Source organism: Mus musculus, chromosome 9, assembly GCF_000001635.26.
Source record: "Mus musculus strain C57BL/6J chromosome 9, GRCm38.p6 C57BL/6J".
Lineage (NCBI taxonomy): Eukaryota > Metazoa > Chordata > Mammalia > Rodentia > Muridae > Mus > Mus musculus.
In genome coordinates, this window is record NC_000075.6 from 110027356 (window position 1) to 110048123 (window position 20768).

The following is a 20768-nucleotide window of genomic DNA, read 5'->3' on the forward strand; positions in this document are numbered from 1 at the left end:
TTTTAATATCTTAAAAGTATGTCTATTAGCATATTGAAATTTAGTTTTCTGTGTAATTTTTAGACGCTTAAAGTGGAGTATTGTGAAGTTTTATGCTTGCTTCCTTTCTTAAATAATCAAATTTTAGAGGAACTATGGATTACATTTTATTATACCAAGTGAATTAGTGAATATTTATTGTTGCTTCATCATATGTAGTCATGTTATTTAATTTACTATTGGCAATATAGATGTAACAAATCAACATTCATAGGAAACAAGAGATAATTACCTTCCTAATTGTATTCACTGTGTATGTATCTTTGGTTGTTTTTCCATCCTAGAGCCCTTTAACGAGCACCGTGATGATGGTTTGGCAGATCTGCTCTTTGTCTCCAGTGGACCCACGAACGCTTCTGCATTTACAGAGCGAGACAATCCTTCAGAAGACAGTTACGGTACGGCTTCAACTAGACCTGCTATGACACATCTATCATTTATTTACTATATAGAGATCCATACAATAAGTGAGAAATGATAAAGAGAAAAATACAATTTTTATAGGTAAATTCTACATAAGAAATCTGCTTTGGGGCTGGTGAGATGGCTCAGTGGGTTAGAGCACCCGACCGCTCTTCCGAAGGTCCAGAGTTCAAATCCCAGCAACCACATGGTGGCTCACAACCATCCGTAACAAGATCTGACTCCCTCTTCTGGAGTGTCTGAAGACAGCTACAGTGTACTTACATATAATAAATAAATAAATCTTTAAAAAAAAAAAAAAAAAGAAATCTGCTTTGGCTGGCTTTAGCTATGTAACCAAGGATGGTCTTGAATTCCTAATTCTCTTTTTCTCTCCCTCCTATTTCCTGGGACCATACATCTGAACTAATGTGAAATCATGAAACATGAATTTTATATGTGCACATACATCCACATATATACATGTATATTATATATATACACATATACTTAATATAATATATAATTACTATATACATATACACACATATGGCAGGTACTCATGGACCTAAGAGATAGCTTTAAATCAATATTTTACACAGTACCTTGAAATTGAAAAACAGAAAGAGTACGGATTTCTAAGGTCTCCAATAGCAAATTAGAGAAATTACGTTTGAGGTTTTTATAAGTCTTTGAATCCTATAAGGTATGGTCAGATTTTGCCTACATTTTACTTTTCATGGTCTAGAAGAAATTCGGTTTTTTATTATTCATTTCTTATTATTTGAGATGGGATCTCATATATCCTAGGCTGGCCTAATACTTGTTATCTAGCAAAGAATTACTTCTTTTACTCTTCCTGCCTCTACTCACCAAGTACAGAGATGATATGTTATGGATGCCACAGGGGTCTTTGTGAATCACCAGAACCACAGCCAGGTTGCTCATTGCATCCTGGGCCAGCAGTCCAGCTGAGCCAACTCAACCCTCCCTACTGATCCTTTAAATCTATACAGTGGAGCCAGCATTAGTTCCTACTCTAGAGATGTGGTGATGATAAAATTAGGTTAAATAGATAGCATAGTGTCAGGTCCATTGTAAACAACAGTTATCACTTATCAGTAGTACCCTCATCTTGTCTTGTTGGCATCTTTATGTTTTGGTTGCTCTGAGTATTCTCTGACCTCTCTCTTTTCTCCTCCTCTTTGAAGTGTTACTCCACTTGTTTATTTATTTATTTATTTATTTATCTATTTATTTATTTATTTTTGGTTTTTTGTTGTTGTTGTTTTTTTTGAGATAGGGTTTCTCTGTGTAGCCCTGGCTGTCCTGGAACTCACTTTGTAGACCAGGCTGGCCTCAAACTCAGAAATCTGCCTGCCTCTGACTCCTGAGTGCTGGGATTAAAGGTGTGCACCACCACGCTGGGCTTCTCCATTTATTTTTTAGACAGAATCTTGCTATTTTTATCTGGGGTGGGCTCACACTCATGATCCTGCAATCAGCCTCAGGAGTAGCTTGGATTACAGGTGTGTGCCACCAGCTTATTTGTAGGATCTGCCTTGTATTCTTTTATATCCTCTTTGCTTTCTTCTAATGTAAGTCTCTTCACATCTAGATCACTCCATTAGTCTCCTAATCAGCCTTTCTATTTATTGTCTTTTGTAGCCCATTTTAATATCCTGCTGTTAATGAATAACTTGAATCCTTAAATATTTATATGTCCTCATCTTCATGAAGAAGATCATAAAAAGACATTCTTTATGCAGTTTTAAATTGATTTGACTTTCAAGTCATTTCCCCATGGTTTGTATGGTCCTGTTTGCCCCCTAGGATAAGCCAGATCTACTTGAATAAGATTGCTCTTACACCAGTTCTTGTCATCTTGTCTCTTTGCTTTCTTTGCTAAGAGGGCTCTTAAATCTTAATATTGGCAGCCCTCTTTTCCTCTTCCTGCTTTCTTTCTGAGGACTTCTGTGATGATCTAATCCTCAAAGTTCTTACACCCCGATAGCAATTAGTCCTTACTGTACTGTTTGTTATTTGAGATGCACATAGTTTGCCTCTCTAGCTAAACTGCAGTAATCTTTTCTGGATGTGGTGGTGTGTGCTATGCCTGTAGGGTCATGTGCTGAGGAGGGATAGCAACAGGAGAATCACCAGGATAACCTCGACGACATAGCATGAGATTCTGTCTCCTTAATAATAATCATAATCATAAAAGAAGGGAGCTGGAGAGATGGCTCAGAGGTTAAGAGCACTGACTGCTCTTCCAGAGGTCCTGAGTTCAATTCCCAGCAACCACATGGTGGCTCATAACCACCTGTAATGGGATCTGATGCCCTCTGGTGCGACAGCTACAGTGTACTTATAAATAAAATAAATCTTTAAAAAAAAAAAGAAAGAAGGGTACTGGAGAGATGGTTCAGAGGTTAAGAGCACTGACTGCGGGCTGGTGAGATGGCTCAGTGGGTAAGAGCACCCGACTGCTCTTCCGAAGGTCCAGAGTTCCAATCCCAGCAACCACATGGTGGCTCACAACCATCCGTAACAAGATCTGACGCCCTCTTCTGGAGTGTCTGAAGACAGCTACAGTGTACTTACATATAATAATAAATAAATCTTTAAAAAACAAAAACAAAACAAAACAACAAAAAAAAGAGTACTGACTGCTCTTCCACAGGTCCTGAGTTCAATTCTCAGCAACCACATGGTGGTTCACAACCATTTGTAATGAGCTCTGATGTTTTTTTTCTGGTGTGTCTGAAGAGAGTGGCAGTGTACTCACATACATTAAATAAATCTCTAAAAAAAAAAAAAAAAGAAAGACATTTAATAATTGGCAATGGTTTGGGCCTTGTGGTATTAAATCTCATATTGTGTCTGACATAGAAGAACATAATTCTTTTGTCACCTTGCTAATAATTTATTAGGCATTTTTAGAAAGGCAGATTCTAATCTCGTTTCATAGGTAAATGAAGGCTCACAATAATGTGCTATCCACTGAGCTCCATTGATGTTGATGTTGGTAATGTTCCCTCTTCAGTATTCTAAAATTTCAGTAAAATGTAAGCGGTAGACATTGGTTCATGGTGTTACTGGGATGTGTTACTATTTTTCCTGGTAACAATTTATTTCAAACCTGGGCTATAGAGGTATTATCTGTTTTTGCAAAGACCAGAGTTGGGAACCAACATGGGGAGGCTCATAACCACAAGTAACTACAGCTCTAAGGGCTCTAATGCTTTCTTTCTGGCTCTGCAGGTACCTGCATATAAATAAATACACATACCCATGCACCATGTGTGTGCTTATAAATTAAAAGATGATAATATGCTGGGCCCCACGTTTAATCATGGCATAAGGGAGAAGCAGGTGATCACTGAATTTTAGGCTAGCCTTATCTATATAGAGAATTCCAGAACAGCCAGGGCTTTATTGTGGCACTATATATTAAAAATATACTGTCTTAGTTAGGGTTTTACTGCTGTGAACAGACACCATGACCAAGGCAAGTCTTATAAAAAAAAAAAAAAACAAACAACATTTAATTGGGGCTGGCTTACAGGTTCAGAGGTTCAGTCCATTATCATCAAGGTGGGAGCATGGCAGTAACCAGGCAGGCATGGCGCAGGCAGAGCTGAAAGCTCTACATCTTCATCCAAAGGCTGCTAGTGGAAGACGGACTTCCAGGCAACTAGGGTGAGGGTCTTAAGCCCACACCCACAGTGACACACCTAATCCAACCAGGTCACACCTATTCCAACAAGGCCACACCTCCAAATGGTACCACTTCCTGGCCCAAGAATATACAAACCATCACATATACTAAATAAGTAAATCTCCAAAAAGCCAACAATTAACCCTAAGCAGAAAATGATACCCCAGAAGAGGGCATCTAACCTAATTACAGATGGTTGTGAGCCACCATGTGGTTGCTGGGATTTGAAGTCAGGATCTTCGGAATAGCAGTCAGCGCTCTTAACCACTGAGCCATCTCTCCAGGCTGTTTATTTTGTTTGTTTTAAGACATGGTTTCACTCTGTGTATGACAGCTCTGGCTCTCATACAACTAGCTCTGTAGCTCTGTAACTCTGTGCTGGCCTCCAGCTCACAGAGATGTGCCTTCCTTTCCTCCCAAGTACTGGGATTAAAGATGGAGCTACCACCACTTAGCAAATGTCTGTTTTTATTGGTCTTTGGGTTTGTGTCTTCTTGGCAACACATTTCTGATTTAAACTGTCAAATGTCTTTTCCCCTGACTATTGATGACCACATTTAAAAACTGTGTTTCAATATTAGGTATGCTTCCCTGTGACTCATTTGCTTCCACGGCTGTTGTATCTCAGGAGTGGTCTGTGGGAGCCCCAAACTCTCCATGTTCAGAGTCCTGTGTCTCCCCAGAGGTTACTATAGAAACCCTACAGCCAGCAACAGGTAAGTTATTGAAAACTATTTCATTAGTTATTGCTTATGGCATCAGTAATCAGTGTTCTAAGCAGCTTATAGCAGATATAGATAAACAGTCTTTTTATCTTTCTTAGAGAAACAGAATCTTACCTGGAATGGAACTTACTGTGTGGATTAGGCTGGCTTCAAACTTGTTTGCTTCTGTCTCTTGAGTGCTGTGATGAAAGACATGCTTGATGCAGATTTTTAAACACTGGAGTGTTTTGTCTCATAAAGTAACCGATGCTGGCCTATGGTGCTCTTCCTGCCTAATCCTACTGAATGCCAGACTTCTGTATTAGTCAGGGATTATTAGAGTCACAGAACTTACGATAGTCTCTATATAGTAAAAGAATTTATTGATGACTTACAGTCGGCAGCCCAATTCCCAACAATGGTTCAGTCTCAGCTATGAATGGAAGTCCAAGGATCTAGCAGTTACTCAGTCTCACACAGCAAGCAGGCGAAGGAGCAAGAGACAGCCTGCCCTTTCATGACATCTAGTTGCTAGTTCCCTTTCTAGCTTGGTTATGTACCTGTGTTTTTTTTTTTTTTTAAAGATTTATTCATTTATTTATTATATCTAAGTACACTGCAGCTGTCTTCAGACACACCAGAAGAGGGCATCAGATCTCATTACAGATGGTTGTGAGCCACCATGTGGTTGCTGGGATTTGAACCTTCAGAAGAGCAGTCAGTGCTCTTAACCACTGAGCCATCTCTCCAGCCCCTGTACCTGTGTTCTTTTGTTTAAATGTATATTTTTCCTGGCCATGTCTAGTCCACATCTGGTGTTCTTAGTGTACTTGATCTCAGCCAGAAAGCCAGGGAGGAATGACTTGTCTTTCTAGCATCACTTCATTTTTTACAATGTTGTTTTTGTCAAAGGTAGACGTTAGACATTAACTCTGCAACTTCTTAATCAGTTATAAGTTTGTATTCATGCTGGGCAGTGGTAGCCCTTGTCTTTTTCCCAGCACTGGGGAAGTAAAAGCAGATAGATCTATGTGAGTTTGAGTCCAGCCTAATTTACAGATGTAGTTTTGAGCCAGCCAAAGCTACACAAAGAAACCCTGTTTAAAAACCAACAAAACAGAACAACTAAACCTTGATATTCATTAAAAGCCAAATATTAGAAAGTAATTTTCATTTATTTAATTTTTCTGACTTTTACAGTTTCCCGGTTTGACTATTTCGTCTGTATATATGTGTGTTGCCCACAGAGGCTAGAAAATGGCATCAAATCCCCTGAAACTGGAGTTACAGATGCTTGTGAGCCACCATGTGGGTGCTAAGAGTAGAACCTTTGTCTTCAGGAAGTGTAGTCATTGTTCTTAATTGCTGAACCATCTCTCCAGCCCAGAATGTTTTTTTTTAATTAATTTATCTATTATATATAAGTACACTGTAGCTGTCTTCAGACACACCAAGAGAGGGCATCAGATCTCACTACAGATGGTTGTGAGCCACCATGTGGTTGCTGGGATTTGAACTCAGGACCTCTGGAAAAGCAGTCAGTGCTCTTAACCGCTGAGCCATATCTCCAGCCCAAATGTTTCTTTTTTTAATATATCTTTCTGTCATTTTATTTTGTATGTGTACTTGTGAAGGTCAGAGCATGACTTCTGGGTGTCATTTCTCCTGACCGTGCAGCTCCTTGGGACTGAACTTAAGCTGCCAGGCTTGGCAGCAGCAGCTTTTTCTTGCTAAGCCATCATCCTGGCTCCAGAAAGGTGTTTTGCTTGTTTTGTTTTTTTGAGACAGGGCTTTCTCTGTGTTACCCTGGCTGTCCTGGAAATCACACTGTAGATCAGCCTGGCCTGGAACTCACAGAGATCTGCCTGCTTCTGTTCCCGATTGCTAGGATTAAAGGCTTGTGCTGTGACACCCGGTTCAGAAAGTAAACTTTAAATGCAGGGTTATGGTTGAATAATACTAGGTCCTAAACTTTTTTTTTAATGATTTTTTTAATTTGCACTGATTTATGTCTCTGTGAGGGTGTTGGGTCCCGTAGAACTAGAGTTACAGACAATTGTGAGCTGCCATGTGGGTGCTGGGAAAACATCTCTGAGCCATCATTTCTCAAACCTCCTAGGTCCTAAATTATTTTAAACTTACTTTTCTCAGAGCTCTCCAAGGCAGCAGAAGTGGAATCAGTGAAAGAGCAGCTGCCAGCTAAAGCATTGGAAACGATGGCAGAGCAGACCACTGATGTGGTGCACTCTCCATCCACAGACACAACACCAGGCCCAGACACAGAGGCAGCACTGGCTAAAGACATAGAAGAGATCACCAAGCCAGATGTGATATTGGCAAATGTCACGCAGCCATCTACTGAATCGGATATGTTCCTGGCCCAGGACATGGAACTACTCACAGGAACAGAGGCAGCCCACGCTAACAATATCATATTGCCTACAGAACCAGACGAATCTTCAACCAAGGATGTAGCACCACCTATGGAAGAAGAAATTGTCCCAGGCAATGATACGACATCCCCCAAAGAAACAGAGACAACACTTCCAATAAAAATGGACTTGGCACCACCTGAGGATGTGTTACTTACCAAAGAAACAGAACTAGCCCCAGCCAAGGGCATGGTTTCACTCTCAGAAATAGAAGAGGCTCTGGCAAAGAATGATGAGTCCTCTGCAGAAATACCTGTGGCTCAGGAGACAGTGGTCTCAGAAACAGAGGTGGTCCTGGCAACAGAAGTGGTACTGCCCTCAGATCCCATAACAACATTGACAAAGGATGTGACACTCCCCTTAGAAGCAGAGAGACCGTTGGTGACGGACATGACTCCATCTCTGGAAACAGAAATGACCCTAGGCAAAGAGACAGCTCCACCCACAGAAACAAATTTGGGCATGGCCAAAGACATGTCTCCACTCCCAGAATCAGAAGTGACTCTGGGCAAGGACGTGGTTATACTTCCAGAAACAAAGGTGGCTGAGTTTAACAATGTGACTCCACTTTCAGAAGAAGAGGTAACCTCAGTCAAGGACATGTCTCCGTCTGCAGAAACAGAGGCTCCCCTGGCTAAGAATGCTGATCTGCACTCAGGAACAGAGCTGATTGTGGACAACAGCATGGCTCCAGCCTCCGATCTTGCACTGCCCTTGGAAACAAAAGTAGCAACAGTTCCAATTAAAGACAAAGGAACTGTACAGACTGAAGAAAAACCACGTGAAGACTCCCAGTTAGCATCTATGCAGCACAAGGGACAGTCAACAGTACCTCCTTGCACGGCTTCACCAGGTACAGGCTTCTGCTTTCTTTTAGTATTCTCTCTACTGGGGTGTAGACTAAAGGACAGCTGTCATTCCTGATAAAATACAGCCTCGCTGCTTTTCAAGTCCAATTATGTTTCTCCTAGTCAGCGTGCTGACCCTCTCCTTCCTCTCTGGTGGCTCGTCCCATTTTTTGTTCATTCTTGCTTCTTTTGCAGAGAGTGAACCAGTAAGACCCACAGCCCATCATTACCCATCTACATACTGACTGTGTCTGTATGCACTGCCTTATTCCTTTTTTTATGGTTAACATGGCTTCTCAGTAAAGCCAACCTCGCCTCACTTTGCAGCAAGTCCCTTCCCTGTACTCAAGTGTACTGCTTCCCAGCCGGCCTTCTCCCTTTACTCACTAGTGAAGTCTTCTTTCCATTTAATCGTTCCCACCTGCTTTCAGAAACGTTTGGGTTTTGGGTTTTGTTTCACCTACAAAGATAAAAGTAGTGCTAGTAAGATACCGCAGTGTAAAGCCATCAGCCAATAAGCCTGACAACTTAAGTTCAACCCCAGGACCCACCTGGTGAATGGAAAGAACCAACAGACATACTGTTCTCTCACCTCCACATGTTGGCTGTGGCACACTTGCTCCTCCACACAATATTAATAAAAATTAATTATAAAAGGAGGAAGGGGGGCTGGTGAGATGGCTCAGTGGGTAAGAGCACCCGACTGCTCTTCCGAAGGTTCAGAGTTCAAATCCCAGCAACCACATGGAGCCATAACGAGATCTAGCTCCCTCTTCTGGAGTGTCTGAAGACAGCTATAGTGTACTTACATATAATAAATAAATGAATTTAAAAAAAAAAAAAAAAAAAAGGAGGAAGGGCTGGAGAGATGGCTTAGCACTTAAGAGCACTGACTGTTCTTCCAGAAGTCCTGAGTTCAATTCCCAGCAACCACATGGTGGTTCACAACCATCTATAATGAGATCTGATGCCCTCTTCTGGAGTGTCTGAAGACAGCTATAGGGTACTTATACATACAATAATAAATAAATGTTTAAAAATAAATAAATAAATACTTTTTTTAAAAAAGGAAGGAAAAAACAAACAGGGAACCCTATCTACCTTCCAATTGCCATTCCTGATTTCTCTAGAATTCAGAAGAATTCTTCAAAATGTATTCTCATTTCTAATTTATGATAGATAAAAATTAGCTCAAATATTATCTCTCTGAAACTTACATGAATTTTACCCTTATCTTTAGAACCAGTCAAAGCTGCAGAACAAATGTCTACCTTACCAATAGATGCACCTTCTCCATTAGAGAACTTAGAGCAGAAGGAAACGCCTGGCAGCCAGCCTTCTGAGCCTTGCTCAGGTGAGTCCTGGAATGTGACCATCAGGAGTGATGGGATGATAGTGGGAGCATTTTTTAGTTGCTGCTTCTGTGGTGGTCATTATTAACAGTATAGTTTATAAAGTTCAGTTTGTTTGTTTGTTTGTTTTAATTTTTTTCAGTATATTCCATTTCTTTAGGCAGAAAGTGGGTTTCTTACATGTTTACTGCTCTGTTAAAATGAATTATTTAAAGTGAAGATTTTAAATGTCTTAACTTTTTATAAATATATCTGGACAAAAATTTGATCTGTGATGATAATTGTTGATAAACCCAGTTAAGGATAAGAGGTGTTTAGGAAAAGGTTTATATAAATGAATGGTGTGAGTCACTTAAATGCATCACTAAACTTTCTTTATAACGATAAGAGTGAAAGTGCTGTTTAGAATTTTTAGCCAAGTTCATGTATTGCAGGTTTCCCTTCCTCACAAGGTAAACACGTTTGCAGACCCAATGACCGCAGGTCAGCACGGTCTAAACCTGCCAGGGTCCCTCCTGAGCTACTGGAAGGTTCTCCTCCATGGAAGATTATTGATCCCAAGCTGGGCCCCTGCCCATTTTCTGAATTGGGTTGGGTCTCTGGTTCATCTTCCGGTGGTGAGCATGGGAACCAAAGAAAAGTTATTGATGATGAATTCCTACCCCAGAGAGGTCATGGCAGGGAAGCCAGGGATATGGAGAGCATGCCAATGATGATGAAGAAAAAGAAGAAGAAACCAAAGCAAAAAAGATATCCTCAGTCCCGAGCTGGGGGACCTTGGGATGACGATAATGCAGAAGAGCGCCATGTTGCTCATGGGCCCCTGAAGTCAGGCGTGGGCCCTAGCCAGCCTACTACGGTGGGCACAGAATGTGGATTTGTGTCCAGAGCAGTCTGGAAGCGTGACTGTGCAGAGAGTCCTGGGGTTACTTCATGTCCAGAACAGCCTCCCGAAATCGTGGTAAAAGCTCAGCTCAAGCAGAGAGTAGAAGATGACCACAGAGATAAAAGCCTGCTATCAGGGAACCAAGATAAGAACTTGCTGCAGCAAGAGGAAGAGAGAGCCCCAGCTACATCACACCTGAAGTCTTCAGTGGGTACAGGCAGGGCAGTGAGTCCATCGAGTTTGAAAGGAACCCCAGGTGACAGCACTGCACACAAAGTGACAGCTCTGCAAGGCGGCTGTTCCCCTTTATTGGCCCAAGATATTATGAATAAAGTTCCAAAACCCACAACAGAGGAAGTGCTGCCAAGTCTGACCTCAGCAGACCATCCGTTAGAAGACGGTCTGAAGGCAGAGAGTGGTGGAAGTAGAGCAGCTGCACTACAGGTTCCTCATGCCGTCGGGGCCGTTAAAGAACTGAGACCAGACACAACCCCGGAGCAAAGACAAGGAACCAGCCTGCTTGCTTCCAAAGAGCTTAAAGACCAAGAATTAATTCAAGCTCCTGGGCCAGAGAGTGAGCTGTTTAAGAAAATGACAGTCGATAGCAAAAGCAGGAAAGGAAGGGGTCCTGGGAAAGTCAGAGCAGGCTCAGGGAAGTCAGGAGCCAAAGCTGAGGTGCCAGTCCTTCTGACCAGCGACAAGGAGGGGAAAGCTGTACCTTCGCCAAGTGAGCCAGTCCCTGAAAGCGGAGTAGTGAGTATTAAGGATCCTAGAAGAGGGCTATGCTTGGAGTCTTCTAAGCAACCAGGGGCCATTACTGATCTCACTGAGGCAGTGCTGAGGGTGGCAGAAGAGGTGGCTGATGGTGGTGTGGGAGGCATCTTGCAGCCATTAATTCCTTTGGAAAGTGGGTCAAGTTTGACTCAGACTTTGAATGCTAGGACAGAAAGAAGAGCTGAGGTTAAAAATATGGGCACCAGTAACCAGAGCAAGGAAGGGAAGTGTCCTTGGATGGATCATGAGTCAACTCCCTGGGTTTCTGAAAAGACTAAAAAGAGAGGCAATGAAGGCAGGAACAAAAAGTTTAAAAATAATTACCCTGTACAGCCTAGCAGAGTGGAGGGCAGGAAGGAAATCGCCAGCCCACCTTGTGTAGAGAAGCTCAGTGATGATGGTAATGTTGCCCATAAAAACAGTGAACTAGGACAGGGTTCCCCAAAAATACACGCTCCTTTGTTCTCACACATCTCAGGTATAGCCACAGAGGAAGGCGCTGACCTCAAGAGTAAGAAGGATGAGTCTAATTCTATTCAACTTGGGGATCTTGCAGGGAATAAAAGAAACTCTGCTGTTACTACTGAACCAGCTGCCAAGGTGGCAGATTTGAGCTCCACAGGCCCAATCCAGGGGGCAGGATTTGTTCCCTCAGTAGGAACTGAGGAAAACAAGACCTGTGTAGCCAAGGGACAGGCTGCAGTGCCCAGGAAACCTAACAAAAGGAGCAATGATGGGAAATGTAAGAGGGTTCAGAGCAGCTTTCCTGAGATTAAGACAGATATAACAAATCCCACAAAAGCCACGGGAGACTGCAGAATTGAGGGAATGGGGTATGTGGATGAAAATAGAAATATTACGTTTACCTCTGGGAGATCACCATCGGGGCTGATGGGTAAATCAATTTCTCTAGAGGCTGTGGGATCAGCAGGCTGTGAAATGTTGCCCTGCCCTATTCCTCAAGTAGGAAAGGAAGATAATTCCTTCCCAGACAATTCCAGAAAAAGTGAGCAAGAAAATAATAATTTCAAATTATTCCCACAAGATACATGTAGCAAAGATGGAGTCCCAGGTCAAGAAAGGCCCAAGGCTCCCCCTGCTGCTATGCCCTCTACTAGTACAGAAGGAGTTACTGGAACTTCTACAGAAGCCCAAGAGAAGTTTAGCAGTCTTGGAGATCACTCTCTTAAGAATAAAGGTGGGCTTGCTGATTGCAGGGAAAATGGAGTAGGGATAACCCCTGAAAGGCATGCGGTAGGGGAACCTGTGTCAGAGCAGCACTGGTCCTCTGAGCACTCAGCACAGCATGCCACAGAGCCCACTAAAGGACACTTACGTCCTGCTGTGTTCACAGAAAGCCAGAGCCTTCCAGAAGAGGTCAGAGTCCTAGACACACATGCAGATAGTGGTGATTTGCCAGTGTCTCTGATGAAGGAAGAGAAGAGAACTGAGAAAGACTCTGCCCCAGTTAGAAACCCTGACCCTCTTAGACAGAAAATGGAGAAGTTCAGTTTGTCTGATGACCAAAATGAGAGAGATTCCAAGGACCCAGAGAGTTTGGATAAGAAGGTAGATATCACGCTTTTGCCTCCAGAAAATGAAAAGGATAAATTAAAAGAAGCTAGTCTGTCATGTGAAGTCACAAAGTTGGAATGCATTGCCACATCAGCAACAGGACTTGAGTCTGATATTTTGTGTGACAGTGTTGAGGGGGGAAGTAAAGTAGTGGTGACTGCTTACAAGGATCCTCAAGTCCCAGAGGTCGAAGCTCCCCAGAAGATGACGGGGACGTCAGAACTGAAGGTGCTGGGTGAAAGGAAGAAGGAAGATAAAGGCAGAATGGCAGAGCCAATGAAAGGCTACATGAGACCCACCAAGTCTCGAGGACTCACTCCAGATCTGCCAAAGTCTGCAAGTCAGGAAAGAGAGAGATCCAAGATGTTCAAGTCCAGTGGTATGACCCTGTCATGGGGAAGTGTGTTTTCATGTGGCTTTTGAGTCAGCACTGAAAAAGCAAACAGCTTGTGCCTTGGCTCCATTCAGACTCTAATCATCCATTGATCGCTAGTCTGTTGGCATGAAAACCTGTGACTGCTTGCTACTCATGTATTTTTCTTTCCAGCCAAGGCATGCATGCCCTGTGTTCAGCTTGAGGAGTCTGACAATGTGGTTGCATGCCTTTTTAATGCAGCACTGAATCTTAGGTTTTATTGGAAGTTGTGGGGGTGAGGGGAGAATATTGTAATCCTCTTATTCTTATATTGAACCTCTTATGTGGAAAGTTTAGGGAAAGTATCAGAAAAAGTATAGTCTGGCTGAGTATATGAAACTTAGCTTTATTTTTTGTTTGTTTATTTATAGTATATTAATAGCTTGAGCTAGGGGGAATAAATATCCAAGTTGATTTCAGATCAAGTGAAAACAGTGTGTCTTCATCTTCTTATGCCCTGACTAGCATTGGTAGGTACAGACTTTGTGTATCTAGTAGTTGGGAAGCCATCTCTCAAGGTACCAGGTAGGCTAGACTGGTTTGATCAGCTTTGCTGCTTATAGCCGTTATCAGTAGTTGTATATGGATTAGAATTTGGGCATGGCCTGTGTTCATTAAGCAGTTCATGAACTTTGCTTATGATGGTAAAATTCCTCCTGATTTTGCCCTTTGGGACTTTAATAGGTTACAAAGTTGAACTGAGTTTAAGATGAATTTCTCTTAAGATTTAGAGATTAATCATGTGTGTGCTCTCCCCCTCCCCATACACATTTAGTCATACCTTCCTTGAACCAAACTTTGAAATTCTTTCCTTGCATTTGAAAATTTTTGCAGCCAGCAAATGGTTCTTTAACAAGTTTGCATGATCCAGCTACTACCTTGAGAAAGTTAAACAAAACAAAAACACTGGTCGTTTAGAGCCAAGCAATGTGGCTTCATCGTCGGGCTGTGCTCTGCATGGTGTGGACTTGCCCTCGTGGGGGAAGCTGGTGCTATGCATGAGTGAGCACCTGGAGTGGAATACCTGTGGTGTGAGGAAAGGATGCATATGCTATTTTCATCTTTCTGCTTTTTTCTTCTCAGCTCCTCTATTAACAATTTGGGAAATTTAATAGAATAAGTAGCATGTAGAAAGCATTCCAGAATCCTACCATATTATTTAGTTTTGACAGTGATTAAAAGGTAACAGGCAGGGGCTGGTGAGATGGCTCAGTGGTTAAGAGCGCCGACTGCTCTTCTGAAGGTCCCGAGTTCAAATCCCAGCAGCCACATAGTGGCTCACAACTATCTGTAACAAAATCTGATGCCCTCTTCTGGAGTATCTGAGGACAGCTACAGTGTATATAATAAATAAATAAATCAAAAAAAAAAAAAAAAAAAAAAAGGTAACAGGTAAATTTTGTAAGTCCCTTGTCAGGATTTCCAAAGAAATGTTTAGTGTTTGCAAAGAATTCTAGAAAGTAGGTTTATTTTTAGTCAGAACCTGCAGAGCTCTCTGGACCCTGCCAGGTCAGCCCCAGCTCAGTGTGTATGTACTAGGGAATGTCCTTGCAAAGGACATGTGAGACGTGACCTGAGGTGAGTGTAATGAGGACTAAGTAAAATTCATTGCTGCATCTCTGAATTCTAACAATTGCTACCTCTAAGAGCAATAGATACTTTTGAATGTGGGCTCACATCTGTAATTCCAGCATTTTGGGAGATGAAGGTAGGAGGATCAGGAGTTTAAGGCCAGTCTGGGATACATGAGACCCTTCCCACTGCCACCCCCCCCAAAAAAAATCATGAAAAATATTAAATATTTTTAGTTTTATTATTTTACATTTATGAGTGTGGTCATTACTCTAGCTCCCCCAAAGTTATTACTTTTTAATACAGTTAACACACTGACAAGGTACAAAGGAATAGGCATGGTGTTTTTCCTTCCATTAAACAATTTAAATTTTTCTCTTTTTAGACAAAACCAATCTTAACAGTATTATACATGTCCTTCCAAAGAAGTTATGCTTAATAATAATGAAATGCATTTCCTGTTACTGTATGAAACATGACATGGTGACGATACAGCCCTTTCTTTTAAAAACATAATCAGTCTATAAGTATGTAGTTATATTCATATTTTAGGTAGGTCTTAGTACAGCAATCCTGGGATGAGGGTAGGGTATGTCTCTGTAGATGTGAGGCAGGGAAATGAACTGAGAAGAGGTGAGAATGAACACTTAGTTCAGTTTGACTTTGTCAGACTGGGTCAAACTTTGCCAGGTAATTTTTTGTGAGCATATTTAAACACAGTACAATTTGAAAAAAAATAAATTTTCCTGGTGTAATGTAATTCCTGGAGCACAAGGAAGCATAATTACGTAAAAACTCAACTCAAGGTGTATATCATTCCTTCCACGAACATGGGTTTTAGAGATAGGCTACCTGTATTTTAGCTTAAGAACATGAGGAAGGATTTGGCCTGTTTTAGATATACAGATAGCATGGAGGTCATTTGGTCTCTTATATTAGACTGTGTGGTCTTGATTGTGGGAGTTTGGGGGCGTCTCCGGCTACACAGAACACTATCAGGGTCATGGTTGTGGGAGCTTGGGGCAGCCCCTGACTATATGGGTAATTTAGTGATCATTTAGATTACTAGCCACCTCTGGTTCTGGTTGTGAAAACTTAATCAAACCTAGTCTAACAGGTAATGCAGATCACCAGGCATCACCTCCAATTCTCAGCTTTCTGGATGGAAAAGCAAGTTATATGTCCCTCCCTTTGAAAGGGTCGTCCTGCGTGTTTAACAATCCTGGTTTCCCTGGTGTTCTTTGCATATAAGGACTTCTGCTTCCAACACTGGGAGGCCTGAAACTCTCAGTGAGTAGACAGCCTCTGTCTCTATAACTCTGGGATTACAAGGACTTTCTTCCACTCCATATATACTCTGATGTTCTGTATATGACTGGTAGATTTGGCCTTAGTAAATTTTATCTTTACTCTTAACTTTGAGTCAGTTATTGAGGATTGGAGCCGGGCGTGGTGGCGCATGCCTTTGATCCCAGCACTCGGGAGGCAGAGGCAGGTGGATTTCTTAGTTTGAGGCCAGCCTGGTCTACAGAGTGAGCTCCAGGACAGCCAGGGCTACACAGAGAAACCCTGTCTCGAAAAATCAAAAAAAAAAAAAAAGTTATTGAGGATTACTGTCTCTGTTTGTCTTGTAGTCAAATGGTGTTGCACATGGATTTCAATCTTATAGTGCCGGTGTTATGTTAGTTCAGTAGGTAAAGGTGCTTGCTGCTGAGGCAGATGACCTGAATTTGATTTTCATTGTTGCATGACAATGGACTTATAGGAGAGAATGGACTTCTGCTGGCTGTCTTATTCTCCATATAAATGCTGCAGCATACACATGCACACAAACACAATGAATAAAATTGATGCTTACCATATATTGAGGAATGATTATTATCTATCTGGTTACCCATAGATAGAAGAAGATGTGTGTCTGTCTCATCCTCCCCCCGCCCAACATATATATAAAGATACTCTTTTACAGGAGGCTCTGAAGATTATACATGGTTACAGAAGAAGTAAATTCTGAACCTGTCTTTTTAAAGATTTATTTGTTTTATGCATGAGTACACTGTAGCTGTTCTTGGACACACCAGAAGAGGGCATCAGATCCCATTTCAGATGGTTGTGAGCCACCATGTGGTTGCTGGGGATTGAACTCAGGACCCTCTGACAGAGCAGTCAGTTCCTGTTCCCTGAGCCATCTCTCCAGCACCCAAGTCTTTTTTAATCAGAAGTGTTAATCTGGTTTTGTTGTTGTTGGGTGGGTTTTTTTTTTGTGTGTGTAAAGGAGAATTTCATACAGTCTCTAGATATTTCCGAATAAAAAGATAGATAGCAATTAGTTTATATTTTTTGTTGATTTTGCTTGCTTGTTTTGAGTCTCTGTATAGCCCTGGCTTACTTGAAACTCGCAGAGATCTGACTGCTTCCCTTGCATTCTGGCATTCTGCAAATAAAGGAGTGTGCAACCATGCCCAGCATATTTTTAGTTTAGTTTAGGACTAAATTCTAAGCCTTTGAGTCTCTCTTGCCACACCCACTCCAGTGAAGTCTGCGTGGGAAGTCCAAAAGCTTGGCCACAGTCCTGAGGCAAACAGTTTCACGGAAACTTGTCTCCTGGAGAATCTCTGGTGCCCTATAACCAGATTTGTCCCTGCAATAGTGTTGAGGGTCTTGCATGCTTTCTTGCAGTATTTTACTGGATAGGAGCTAGAAATCTCAGGGCTAGTTCAAAATAGTAAACTTAGAATTCTCATTACAGACATGAGTGGTAGACTATATTACATAATAGTAGAAAGAAGGTGGGTTGTGGTTTAAGGAGGAACTGGAGTATTCTTTATTCATGAAAGGGTTAGTAGACCGGTCAGTAGACTGGAACTTCCCTGGTTCATGTTTTTCACTAGGCCCAGAGGAATAGCATAATTAGGTATTTACTAAGAGACCCTTAGAGGTGGGTTTAACAATAGACTAGAATTGCACCTGGACATATTAGCCCTTTCACCTGGCTCCCGTGAATAGCTGACTTTAGATAGGGCTGATCTTATCTCAGTTGTAAACACTGCCTAGATCCTGCCAGTCTTTACGTATGCATTTCTCTGTTTTGTGTTATTATGCATAAAATAACTTCAATGTACCTTGGCTGATGTGTCACCTAGTTTCTTCATTTTTCTTCTGTAGTATAAGTCTGATGCTTGCTTTGAGAAATTACATTCAGATACAGCACTCTCTGTGTGTCAGTGTCTGTTGGTCACTTTTTGCCAACTCCTTGCCCACCTGAGTACCGAGATCCTGGTTCCCCGCAGGTTGAGAGGCTGACTGAGTCCAGTTCACGGCACTCTCTGATATTTTCTACACTAAGGTTATGTTTGATTTACTGCTGTATTCTTCTTAGTATCTAGTGTATAGTTTTATATATTTTTTAAATTAAGAATGAATTACCTTCAGTTAACCTTAGCCTCTTTGGAAATGAGGAGGTAAAATATTTTTTCAGTATCCTGTTCTCTTTTGACATTTTCATGCCACTTTCAAGTTGGGGAAAATGTTAGCAGGTTTCCTTACATATGATGCATATTATTCTAGGCAGGAAGGATGAGGAAAAAATTTATGGAGGTACATGAGTGAAGCCTGATCTCAACACGTCCCCCCCCCCCCCAAAAAAAAAGTCGTCTTATGCCATCTCCCTTTTTTTGTAAATGAAAGTTTGGAAGGGTATTTCATGTGGGTTATAGAATATACTTCTTGTTAGCTATTTCCCTGGAAATCAGGTAGAGCTTAGTGATAACACCCATAGTTGGAGACAGGCTCTTTGCCTGTTTAAAACCTATTCTCCTTTCTATCTGGCTTCATTTCTTTCATTTCAGTTTGCTGGAGCTCATCAACTGTTTGCCAGCAGCTGGGAATGTCAGTTTATGGTAAGAAAATGTCTTGGTGTGAAACTTGGAAGTAATTTATAAACCCAGAAATCTTAACAGCTTCAAAGCCCTTGTACATAAATAAAATATGCTCAGAGTATAAAAAAACAAATCATTTGTAATCTTAGGAGAGGAGTTGCTACTATTTCACAACTTGAGAAGCACCCATTTCATAATGGGCTGCCTGCCCTTTGCAGTGCCTTTCCACTGCCTAGTGTTTTGGTTTCCTCCACAGTGCCTTCTTGCTGCCCAGGTTGGCTTGAGCCTTCCTGTCTCCACCTCCCAAGCACCAGAGACTTGTGCTCTCTGCTCAGCTTGACCTTTTGGATTTTGTTTTTTGTTTTTTGTTTTTTTTTTTTTCTAAGCATATTAGTGGAATTTACAACTACCATTTATTAAATTTTTTTTCTGGCACTGTCTTTTTAATTCTCAATTAACCCTCTCAAATAATCCTACTTGGCTGATACTTGCCATCACCTTAGTTGAAAGAGGCCATCTTAATATATTTGCAAATGCTGGGCGTGGTGACTCATACTTTTGATCCCAGTACTCGGGAGGCAGAGGCAGGCGGATTTCTGAGTTTGAGGCCAGCCTGGTCTACAGAGTGAGTTCCAGGACAGCCAGGGCTACAGAGAAAACCTGTCTTGAAAAACCAAAAAAAAAAAAAAAGTATATATATATATATATATATATATATATATATATATATATATATATTTGCAAATGTTGGTTATCCTGCATTGACTGGTGGGTGACTAGATGTGAGGTGGGGTTAATCACATAGCATCACATGTAAGTACTCTCAACACTGAAATAAAGTTTCATATTTATATGTCTTCTTCCAAAGGATACTAATATTTTTTTCCCCTGCCATGTTGAAGCTAGCAGCCTGGCTTCACATAACCTACACAAGCACTCCATTATGGAGCTACCCTGCTTAAGGAGTTCTTCACATTCTCTCACCATAACTTTTATTCTCTGGCTGACAGAGCATTAGGCGATTCAAGAAACATGATAAAGATAAACTTACAAATTTCACCGTTGTAATTATGAAAGTAAATGGGACTTTCCTGGTTTTCCCTGTGACATATCCAAAGAAGGAAGATCATCTCACCTGTGGGCAAATTCAAAATGTTACTCTTTAAACTGTTTAGCAGTGGTGTCATTTGTATAAGTTTGCACACAAATTAACATTGCCTGCTGCTTTGCAAATAGTGGACATAAGTATGAGCCATGTGCTATGGAGATGAAGCAAAGGGGACTGAGTCTCCATAGCAGAGCAAGAAGAGTTCAGGGCTGAATGGTTCCTAAGCAAAGCATTGCAGGGCTTGTATGATGGCATAGTGGCAGGAGGTTCATGGAGTATTTGAGCAGGTGGCAGATGTTATGATGTCATTGCAGATAAGTCATTGGGGAAACAGTGAAATCTCTAATGCCTTTTGAGTTTAGAATGGGGAAAAGAAGATAAACTGCTGAAGACTCTAGGGAGTCCTGGGTGCCTCCATAGACAGGGGATCTGGAAATAATTGGTGGACAGGGTCTTGTTTCTGTTAGGTTTTAGTTGGGTCACTTCCTTTTCTTTATGCTTGTTGGTAGAGTTTTCATGTCCTTCATTTTAATGCTTTGAGTTTACATGAATCAGATTACTAAGTTCATTCTTTTTATTCTGTCTGTTCACTTCCCAACTTTTGGATGTTAATCAGGGAAAGTCATGATGTTCTTGAGTTGAACATGTACTAAGATATGTTCCTAAAATTCAGTGAAATATGGTTTGATTTGGTTTTGAATATAGATTTGTGTAACTATTAATATATCCAAATAAGAAAACAGATTATAAGTTCTTAACCTTTAGTTTATATTAGTCAGGAGTACCATCAGTCATGGTAATTAGAATTACTGACTTTCATTGTAATGATAATTTATTAGAACCGGTTCCCGGAGACAGTAACAGAACAGTTGGTCAATCTGGAATATAGTGTTGCCTTGGCAACTAATGAGAATGCAGTGAAACCAACCATAGAGCATAAAAATCACAAGGCTCTGAACAGGTTAAATACCAATCCCAGGCACAGAAAACGAAAAACATCTGCCAGTACATCTGACTATACAAAACCCCTTGGAACCTTGCCTGACATTAGAAACTACTTTG

At 41.3% G+C, this 20768-nt stretch overlaps 1 protein-coding gene across 28 annotated transcripts in view; it reads left to right on the forward strand.

The window, feature by feature from the left end:
• The window catches only part of Map4 (microtubule-associated protein 4), a 154114-nt gene that overhangs the window by 97515 nt on the left and 35831 nt on the right, over positions 1-20768 (forward strand). For 20 of the 28 annotated variants that reach the window (XM_030244084.1, XM_030244085.1, XM_030244086.1 and 17 more), the window contains exon 1: positions 9539-13112. In XM_030244084.1, the coding sequence (XP_030099944.1) occupies positions 10193-13112 (2920 nt within the window). In that variant the 5' untranslated portion in view covers positions 9539-10192. Of the gene's footprint in view, positions 1-323; positions 438-543; positions 772-4743; positions 4879-7017; positions 8152-9386; positions 9501-9538; positions 13113-20768 lie in introns of those variants that run through there. The other 8 variants (XM_030244102.1, XM_006511955.3, XM_030244101.1 and 5 more) reach the window with 2 other exon arrangements.